This window comes from Myotis davidii, unplaced genomic scaffold, assembly GCF_000327345.1.
Source record: "Myotis davidii unplaced genomic scaffold, ASM32734v1 scaffold657, whole genome shotgun sequence".
Classification (NCBI taxonomy): domain Eukaryota; kingdom Metazoa; phylum Chordata; class Mammalia; order Chiroptera; family Vespertilionidae; genus Myotis; species Myotis davidii.
This window is the reverse complement of record NW_006287917.1, coordinates 196,422-207,435: the sequence shown is the minus strand read 5'-3', so window position 1 is coordinate 207,435 and position 11,014 is coordinate 196,422. Positions and strand designations below refer to the sequence as shown.

The window sequence follows — 11,014 nt, the reverse complement described above, 5'->3', positions numbered from 1 at the left end:
CCCCCCCCCCCCCCAGAGTGTGTGATGGGCCTCTAGTGTCCTATGAAATTAGTCTTCTCATGTATACCTAAATCTTTGGTTTGCTTGACAGAAATTTTTTTAAAAGTCAAGAAATTTGGAGCTAAAATTTAAAAACCAATGCAAAATGAAAAGCAATTAATTATGAGCTTAGATATTTTTGAAATTATAATTAGAAAAACAAAAACATCATAGTGTCATTGGTAAAATATCTTTTTAAATTTTCCAAAGTTAGAAATAAACTTAGTTACTGGAAACCTTTAGTGATTAGCAAACATTAACAAATAGATTTCAACATAAAAACAGTCTTAACTTCAACCATGTTTTCTGAAAGAAATGAGTCTATCCATCATCATAAATTTGTTTACTACAACTTTGTATTAGAAAGAAGGAAACTATTGATGACAGCCATTCTTACAGGTGTGAGGGGACATCTCATTGTTGCTTTAATTTTCATTTCTCTGATGATTATTGACGGTGAACATCTCTTCATATGTCCATTGGTCATCTGTATGTCTTCTTTGGAAAAGAGTCTATTCAGGTCCTTTGCCCATTTTTATTTTTTTAAATATATTTTTTTATTAATTTCAAAGACAAGAGGAGAGATAGAAACATCAATGATGAGAGAGAATCACTCATCAGCTGCCTCTTGCACGCTCCCTACTGGGGATCAAGCACGCAACCTGGGCATGTGCCCTTTACCAGAATCGCACCTGGGACCCTTAAGGCTGGAGGCCAACGTTCTATCGACTGAGCCTAACCAGCTAGGTCCATTTGCCCATTTTTAAATTGGACTGTTTGTTAATTTGGAATTGAGCTGTATGAGTTATTTATTAATTTTGGACATTAACCCTGTATCACCTATCAAAATGGCTATCATCAATAAATCCACAAACAACAAGTGTTGAAGAGGATGTGGAGAATAAGAAACCCTCGTGTACTGTTGGTGCAGCCACTATGGAAAACAGTATAGAAGTTACTCAGAAAGTTAAAAATAGAGCTGCCTTATGACCCAGTGATTCCACTTTGGGTATTTATCCCGAGAAACCCAAAAACTAATTCAAAAGAATATATGCACCCCCTTGCTTATTGCAGAGATTCACATTAGCCAAGATTCAGAAGTTACCCAAAAGCCTATCAGTTGACAAGTAGATAAAAAAGTGGTGCTAATACATGGAATTGAATATTACTAGGCCATAAATAAAGATGAAATATTATCATTTGTGACTTAGAGAGGGTATTGTGCTAAGTGAAGTAAGTCAATCAGAGAAAGACAAATACAATATGATTTCAATTATAATGTGGAATTTAAAGAACAAAATAAATGAACAAACAAAATTGAAACAGACTCATAAACTTAGAGTATTTAAACATATATCCTCAGACTCATAGACTAAACCATCACAGACTGATGGTTGCCAGAGGGGAGAGGAGTTGGGGGAGTAGGTGAAAAAGGTGAAAGGATTAAGAAGTACAAATTGGTAGTTACAAAATATAGTCAATAATATTATAATATTGCTGTACACCTGAAACTAATACAAAATAAGAATGAATGTATACTATAATTGAAAAATAAAAATTTTAAAAAAGAAGGAGCCGGCCAGTGTTGCTCAGTGGTTGAGGGTAGACCTATAAACCAGTTTGCTTCCCAGTCAGGGTACCTGCCCAGGTTGTGTGCTCAGTCCCCAGTGTGGGGCATTCAGGAGGCAGACAATCAATGATTCTCTTTCATCATTGATGTGTGTGTGTTTTTTCTCTCTCTCCCTACCTCTCTTTTCCTCTCTTAAAATAATAAAAATATATTTTAAATAAATGATGAATAAAATTAAAAAGGAAAGTAACACTTTTCTAGGTGTTCACACTAATTTTTTCCTCATCCTATTTAATCCCCTCCTTTTAAAAAAATCATACCAGAGAGAAATTAGGTGAAACTATGCAAAATGGCCATTTTTGTAAATCAAAATTTTTTAATGCTAGAATTTTCACATAGTTCAATTTAATAATATAATTCTCAATTTAAAATTGAGAAAACTAAGGCTTTAAAGATTTAAATACTTAAAGGCATAGTTGCTAAGAGTTAAGGTCGATATTTCAACTTCAGTCAATTTGTTTACAAAATCCATGTTCTTTTTAGTACATTATGTTACCATTGAATTTTCACAGATATTACTATATCTGAAATTTAAGCTAATAGTTGCTTCATCTTAGGAAAAAGCAATAGTAGACACTGGGTTTTAACTAGAATTAGAATAAATGTCATTCAAAACTTTTAACAATTTAAATTTTATACATCTGTAATCTGCGAATTAAAGAAATTCATTTTCTTCTTTAAGGATGACACACTCAAGCTTTCAAACCAGTACAATCTAAGGCATGTTTTCTTCAGGCAAACCAAAACTAAGGAAGTCTTGTAGACCCATTATGATCCAAGACACTAAACTCTTCCAAGATTTTCATTTGAGTCATTCTCTCGCTTTTTACATTTTTAAAAATATACAAGATCAAAATAGTTGAAAAGTTCAATGATGGGTTCCACCAAGAATGAGCCAAAGACCAACCCCCAGAAAAATTCCATATAGGTAACAAATGTCATTCCACCAATGCCAAACTGCAAATGCCATTTGTCAAGTAGAACTTTTATACTGAAGTTCTACATTCCTGTGGTTTAATATGAGTCATTGTGTTCCAATTGAAATCCATTAATATAGACCACTGATGATATCTGCTTGGTTTTCCATTTAGATATTCTGAGTTATGAAGAAAAAAAAAGGAAAAAGAAAAATGTATCTTCACCTTTGTTGGCTTTAGAAATGTGCTTTTGGGCCCATGCGTTTCAAACCAAGAGAATGAACAAAGCTCAGAGAACCCAGAGTAACTTATCTAATGAAACTTGGCCAAGGAGAATCAGTGGGAGGTAAAAGCTGTCATCATCCTATCTCTTCTGTATTCTCAATAGGTGGTTCTTATTCTCTTGTTCCACAACTGTCTCTTTTTAGGGTACCCCTCAGGAACCTTGAAATCTGTGTTCTCATAGGAGAGGGGGTTCACTCAGGATAAGATGCTAACTGGAAGGCATGTAACAGAGAGTGTATTTGGGGGGGACAGGAAGTTAAAAAAAGAAAATCAAAATGATAGCATGGGGAAAAAGAAGCTTGTTTGGATCACTGCCACTTCAGATCCTCCAATGGACCTGAGCTTTCCAGATTACATTAAAGAAAACTGCTTACAATTTTTTAAATCAACTGTTTGAAAATCCTATCATAGGAAAAAGGAATATGGTCAGAAAGGCTTTCACCGTAGATCATTTCATTAATTAAATGGTGTTAATGCACCTACTTAAAAACAAAAACAAACCTGATATATAAAATGCTTTCACTTTGTGTACATTTCTCATCTCTTCTTGTCTCAAGCTACATCAGATCACTAATATTCTTGATGTGTCTAGAGACCTTTAACTATTTCCAAATCCATGAAACCCTTAAGAGTATGCATTTCCCCCCTGTAGAATATGTATTGGATTTATTTATCCATAGATAAGAGTCATTGTCAAATTCAATTTTCCCATTTCTAAAAATGTAAACAAATTCTAGTGATCATGAAATGTCCATCTTTTCCTTACTCTATCTATTTTTTTTAAGTCCCATTATTAGAATGCAACAGAAACTACTTTTCATCACATGACTTAACCTTACCACATTACAAAGTTACATTAAGACATGGAAACTAAGAAGTGAAGTAAGCTCACTCCCATCTAGGAAATTTACCTTTCTACTAAGGTCTCACTCTTAGTTCATGCCTTTACAAAATCATTAATTATAATATTCCACAGGCCTTCCAGATCCCACATAAGTAGTCACCACTGTAAGTGTAAAGCATACTGGATGTTAAGAGTCATGTAATGGTTTTCTGTCATGAATATGAAATCTCGTTCCTTTGTCCGAAATGTCTTTTATGACTCCTAGATGAGCTCTGATAATGGTACCATGGCTGGAGCCTTAAAATCTGGGAGGAATTAACAGAAAAGTATGTGATAACCATTTTTTTAAAACATCTGTGATGCTTTCAGTTCTTCAAAGTAGGTCTGTATCCATTAAGTCCTCTAATCCTCAGCACAGCACTCTGAGATAAGGGGGTTAGTTTCATCACGTTTCACTGGCTACAGACATGTTAAGAGAATTGTTGTATACGGCTATACAGGATGAGAGAAGAGAGAAGGAAAAAGAAAAGCAGCATTTGGGGGACTCTTATTAGATAATGGGCTTTATGCTAGGAATTGTAATCCATGAGAAAGTTATTTATAATCTCCATGTTTTAGCTTCCTCTTATGTAATAGCACCTACCATGTAGATTAGATAAGGCACTGACACTGAATGTATAAAAAATTTAACACCATGCCTGGCCCATGAGAACATTTTAATGAATGTTGACTCTATTATTATTATGTATTTATTTTAATTTTCTTTAGGTTTCACGATAGTCTTGTGAAATCGCCATTATTTCCCTTGTTTATATGTTGAAGACTCCAAGATTTTATGAAGATTAATAAATGTTTTTTTTTTAATGAAATGCATTCTACCTCAAACTGAAATTCCATCCAGCAATCGTAACCAAGTTGCCATAAAATGTGTGCCAATTATAAATTTCAGCAGATAGCTGATATCAGGGTCAGGGAGGCAGCCAGAGGTCAACCAAAGGAAAGAATGTTTCCAATCCTACCATCTGCTATATGTTCACTAAGTTCCTTCCATCTTTACATTTCTATAAATTCTTTTAATGTTTTACTTATAAATAATTTATAATATTATGATTTAGTACTATTAATAGTATTATTAGCATTAAAACTAAATCATATTACTTAGTATTTATAATAATAGCTATCTTTTGCTGAGTGCATATGCACCAAGTGCTAAGCATTTCACCTGCGCTAACCTAAGAGGAAGGTTTAATCCTAACTTTCTTTATAGATGATTTAAACTTAGGCTGAGAGAAATAATTTACCACAATCATAAAGACAGATAAATGCCTGAGCCAAGATTCAAACTCCCATGTAGTTCCAAAGCCCATGATCTTGTCAGAAAGGAATTAGAGTTGTTTGATTTTCTTCCGCAGAATTACCTGGGCACTTTAAAAATCAATTTTATGATCAATGAAATGCTTCGTATGATGAACTAGAAACACTGACTAGAGATAGAAGACCTACCAACCACATTGAACTTTCCAGTGAGTCAGTAAAGAAGACATTTAACTATACCAAGTTGATCTGTCAAATGAGAAATGAACTAGAACAATCCCCAAGGTCCCTATAACATTCTGAAAGTCAGCAAGCTCCTCTCCCTTAGACTAGGTGTTCCTCAGGGGAAAGCATATAATATGCAGCCTCCAGAACTGTGGGGAAATAAATTTCTGTTATTTGAGCCACCCAGACTGTAGTACTTACTAGTAGTTATGGAAGCATCAGAAAATTAATGCAATAGGTATCAGGATACCTACTAACAGTACAAGTCTGTCTCAAGCTTAAGAATAAAAACAGAACTCCTGTGCACTGTTGGTGGGAATGCAAATGGGTGCAGTCACTATGGGAAACAGTATAGAGATTCCTTAAAAAACTAAAATGTTAGATGATAAAAAGACAACAAAGAATTATGGCACATAGAATGTGATTAATAAATTGTAATACTTATAATTAGGTTGAACCACTTGAAATGGCTGATACTCGGTTATTTTTCTTCTATCAAATGGCAGTTCCAATGGCTTAGCTTATTGTTGCAAAGAGGCTGAGAGCACAGTGGATAAGAACCGGGATGTTTGGGCTAGAGCCCTACCTCTGTGACTCACTAGCAAATCACAGAGCTTTTCGAATTCAGTTCCTTAGCTGCAAAATTTAAATATCTACTCCATAGGATGGATGAAAGATTAAGTAAATTAACACAAAACTTTTAGACTAATGCCTGATACTTAGCTCTCAATAAATGTAATGTTATTGATATCATTAATAATGAAATGAAGAAGGTACATTTGAAAATCTCTGAACTTAACTCCAACACCCAATTCTATGCTGTTTTGGATGGTGTTGATAAAAGAGGATTATACAGGGGCCATTTACCTGTATAAAACAAAGAGGTTAAACATTAAGTGCTAAAATACTGTAGAATCAGGAATTATTTAAATAAAAATGTCTCATATTTCCTTAACAGTTTGTCTGAGAAAAGTCTGAAACAACTGGAATACTGAAAATATGTTACGTTGGGGATAAATTAGTACTTTTCCTTAACTTCTTAAATTACTAAACGTCTTTAAGTATCATTTCACATAAGATGAAAAGCTAGAGGTCTATTATGTATAGAGCTTAATAGGTTCTTGCACAGGTTCATAGAGTTGTTCATTGTAAGAGACTAAGTATTGGACTGACAGGCCGAACAGATCAGAATGGTAACAAACCAACTAATTGAGTGGCTGATAGTGAGCAAATCACTTCAACCTCATTTTTCTATTTGGGAAACTGAGGAAGAAATCTAAGATATTAAAGCTCTCTTCTAAATCTAAAAGTCTATGAGTCTCTATTTTAAAAAATATATGTTATTGATATTTTTACAGAGAGGAAGATAGAGGGATAGAGAATTAGAAACATCGATCAGCTGCCTCCTGCACACCCCCTACTGGGGATGTGCCTGCAACCGAGGTACATGCCCTTGACCTGAATCGAACCTGGGACCCTTGAGTCCACAGGCTGACGCTCCATGCACTGAGCCAAACCGGTTAGGGCAAGTCTCTATTTTAAACAGATTAAGAATATAATGATGGCATCAAAGTAATACAACCTATTTTGCCTGTCAATAAATAGGAAGTAAATTATTTTCAAACAACAGAATATTAGAAAATAAAAGGAAACAAAAAATACACTTAGTTAAAAAAATCCTAAATTGAAACCACAGTACAGTATTCTGTGCAATAAAGGGGGGAAAGTTAATGATCAAGCCTTTTCTGAAATTGATAGAGGCATATATTCCTTCTCAGCAGAATTCAAGCTGCCTAGGCTAGCACTGAAAACAATACTGACTTAAAATCCTAGGTCCATTGGTCCTTAGACTCCATTCTCTGACCTTAAGAAACTTACATGACATCAGATTTCTGTCTCTGAAATATGTTAATTATGATATAACTTCTAGGTCTCTTGAGAGGGTAAATTAGTTAATGTTTCTAAGTCACTTAAAGGATAATGATTGACCAGAGAAAGATCATCATTGTGAAATCAGAAAAACAAAACACTCAATGCTCAAGACATTCTTCTAATTAACATAGGTATCTCAATAACAGCTTTAAAAAACTGATCTTTAAAAGACGATCTTCATGACCATGACCATGTAGAAGATCTAAAATAATAATTGCAAGGCAAAGCAAAAACAATTTACATTCTCATTATGGCATTATAAGAATAAGTAGGTTAAAAGTGAACAGTTTACATACATATGTTAGTTTTGGGGGAGATATATAAAACCAAGGCACATTGAATCTGGTATCATAAAACTCATTCGCTTCTCCAACTAAAATGTTTATATCAATTAAGTGATATCCTTTAATTGTTAAAATGTCAGAAATACAACTCAAACAGGTGACTGAAAATAAATAAATCGCAAAAACGGATTTAATCTTAAGTAATCAATGGAGTCCTTTATTTAAAAAGTAATGTTACCCCAATAAATGGAATTTTTTAAATAGTTGCTATAGGAAGACAGAGGAAGTTACTGTTTGGTTTGTTCATTTGTTTGAATGTTGCTTTGACTTTCCTCAAAAGATTGTTTTTCCCTCTTACATAATTCTAAGATTCCAATATTCACAGCATGTCATAATTAAACATCTTCTAGAAAGTACACAGTCTGATTAGCACATTAACTCAGGCATAAACCAGCCGTGACCATGCTGCCTCCAGGACTCGGTCAAATCAGACTGGGAAAGAACAATCATGATGAAACTTGACATATTAATTCCAATATTATTTTATCTTCCATCACTTAAGATCTTCTTTTCCCTGTCATTTCTTTTTTTTTTAATATATTTGTATTGATTTCAGGGAGGAAGGGAGAGGGAGATATAGAAACATCAATGATGAGAATCATTGATCAGCTGCCTCCTGCTCACCCTACACCAGGGACTGAGCCTGCAACCCAGGCATATGCCCTGACCAGGAATCAAACAATGCCCTCTGGGTTCATAGGTCGACAATCAAGCACTGAGCCATACCAGCTGGACTCCTTGCCAGTTCTTACTCTTTAATTTTGGTGAGAACAGTCTCTTAGCCTACTAGTAATAAAAATGGCTATCTCATGAGATTCTCTCACATTGATATTTCTCTCTGTGTGTCCCTCTCTCTTCCACACTCTAAAAATCAATGGAAAAATATCCTTGGGTTTGGAGTAACAAAAAAAACCCAACATGTCAAGGGCGGGGAAAAAGGAGACATATGTAATATTCTTTGCAATACTTTAAGCAATAAAACAATAAAAAAAATGGCTATCTCAGTTCTGAAAATTAAATACCTTTACCTTCATTCTCAAAGGCTCCCATCACCAGATTAGGGAAAAGTCAGAGATGTTTTTACAGTTACATATCAATAACTAAAGCCCACAACTTACCCTCCAATATCAGCTCCTATTTTGAAGAGGGAGAGCAAGAGGACTACCTATATTCTGATGTCTTTTTATTGAACTGTTTTGGCTTGGTGCTTGCTTTCAAGCCCAGTAAGTGCATATGGCCATGAGGGTGAGAATATCTTGCCCACAGTCTACACTGTGCTGCCCAAAATGGTGGCCACTAGCCATAGATGGCTGTTGAGCATGTAAAATATGTGTAGAGCCATCAAAAAACTAAATTTTTAATTTTATAAATATTAACATAAATTAAAATTTAAAAGCTGATAACCATTTGTGTTATTGGAAAAGCTTTAAATATGTCTGGAACAACTTGAATATGGGAATCCACTCTAACATCTGTAAAAGTTTCTGATTTCTAAACATCTGTCAAGTATGTCTGATGAAAACTTACTGACTGAACTGTGACGGGCATATGTGTAAAGCTATATTTCAAAGAATTAACAAACAAAAATAATATAAGATACCTAATTAATAATTTTCTTCAAATATTGATTACATATTGAGTACTTCAATCTATTACACTACTTTGGATATATTATTAGAAATAAAATATATTCTTAAAGTTAATGCCACTGGCTTCTTTTTAAATGTACTACTAGGACATTTTAAGTGACGTATGACTCATGCTATATTTCTACTGGGCAGCACAAATCATGAATAAATACTAACCCGTGGCATAAGCATCTGAGATGGGCCAGTGAAGCGGTTTAGAAAATCTGTGTAGTATGAGAAAGAAGCAAAAGGACAGACAGCAGTGCGTTCAAATCTGAGGGACTTGAGCAAGCCATTCTCTTTCCTTAGCCTGTATTGCTCCATGTGCAAAATGGGAAGAATAGTTTCCTGGCTTAAACTAAATATTTATAAAGTTATAAAGTGCCCGGTTTATCATCGGTTTAAATAAACTGCTGAATAAATAGTTTTGCAATGGAAAACAGAGACTTCAAACAACTACTAAGAATCACCCGCTTCTCAGTGTCAATGAGTACTGCCTCCGACACATACTTTGCGAGACCTAGAAAGGAAACACTACAGAAATCCTCTGCGTGAGCTTACGGGCAGGCTGAAGTCTTGATGAGTGAAAAGTAAAACCCTATCATCACTTGGTCCTTCTGGCCACACAGATCTTTCAGGGCACTTTGCAGCTAGCCGACAAGAAGAGGCAACCTTTCTCAGGTATTACTAGCCTCCTCTGACAGTTCCATCCACTTCACTCCAGCAGACATTATCTTTGGTACTTAAAAGAGTCAGTCATTTTAACCCAGAAAAGTATAAATGATAAGTCAAGAAAAATCTGACCCACTTGAGAGATTAACAAATATTTCACAGTGAACAACCAATGTTTCTTTAATGAATGGAAGAACTGATTGATGAAGGACTGCAGCAACGTCTGCCTCCATTGAACGCATTGTACGGGGCCACACAACTCCCACTTACCCCCAACATCTGGTGGAGGTAGTGGTACTCTGGCCCTTGGTTATACTGCAGGAAGGTTTTCCAGAAAAGCAGGACGTTCAGGGCCAGCCAGATCAGCTACATCACACAAAGGGAGAGAGAAAACAAAAAGTAAACATAAACATGACCTGATGAATGGAAACCTAAAGTACATTCCTTGACACAATACTTTCAATGGAACCTCAATTAGTAACAGCGGAAAGCAATCTGAAAACCACTCCAAGAAAAACACATGTGACCTCACTCAGCCCCTGCACCCAAGAGGAAGCACTGGGGCTGTCAACAGGTCTCCTGGATGATCTGCAGACATCCCTTGCTGGCAGGGCAAAAACGGGACTCAGAAATGAGTGATAGCACCCGGTCCCGGGCGATGGGTATTGTTAAAATACACCATCAAGAGGAAGCATTCTGGGCAGAGAGCAAAGAAGGGACGATGTTTAAAGGGTTAAGAAAAAGCTGAGTTCATTACAGTGATCCCTTCTCCCTTCCTCCACAGCCGCTCACCCCTCGGGGCAGAGGAAAGGTCTCTGGCTTTCTGCAGAAAGGGTGGCATCTGTAGGATCTCCGGGTAGTAACCGCGGGAAGTTTTCTGAGTTGAGAATGTTCGCATTCGAGGCAAAACTTCCACTTCCAGCCTCCCACCCGCGCGCGCTCGGAGAATGAATCAAAATCTCTCCGGGGGAGACCGAACGCGGGGACAGCCTGCCCGCCATCCTACCAGGCAGAGGTGTTTAACCCCTTCGTTGTCCAGCCAGCTCCTCCAGGACACAGCCATGCCGCCCCGCTCTGTCCATGTGGCTGCCATGTGCCTAGCCATGTGCCTGCCCTGTGCCTGTCCATGTGCCTGCCCTGTGCCTGTCCATGTGCCTGTCCATGTGCCTGCCGTGTGCCTGTCC

At 36.3% G+C, this 11,014-nt stretch overlaps 1 protein-coding gene across 2 annotated transcripts in view; it reads right to left on the bottom strand.

The window, feature by feature from the left end:
- The window catches only part of NOX4 (NADPH oxidase 4), a 167,558-nt gene extending 156,643 nt beyond the window's left edge, over window positions 1–10,915 (bottom strand). The window contains exons 1-2 of one of the 2 annotated variants that reach the window (XM_006759759.1): window positions 10,837–10,915; window positions 10,101–10,196 (exon numbers count right to left, since the gene is read on the bottom strand). In XM_006759759.1, coding sequence (XP_006759822.1) covers window positions 10,101–10,196; window positions 10,837–10,893 — 153 coding nt within the window. In that variant the 5' untranslated portion in view covers window positions 10,894–10,915. Of the gene's footprint in view, window positions 1–10,100; window positions 10,197–10,836 lie in introns of those variants that run through there. The other variant, XM_015561349.1, reaches the window with a different exon arrangement.
- Window positions 10,916–11,014: the final 99 nt, after the last annotated feature.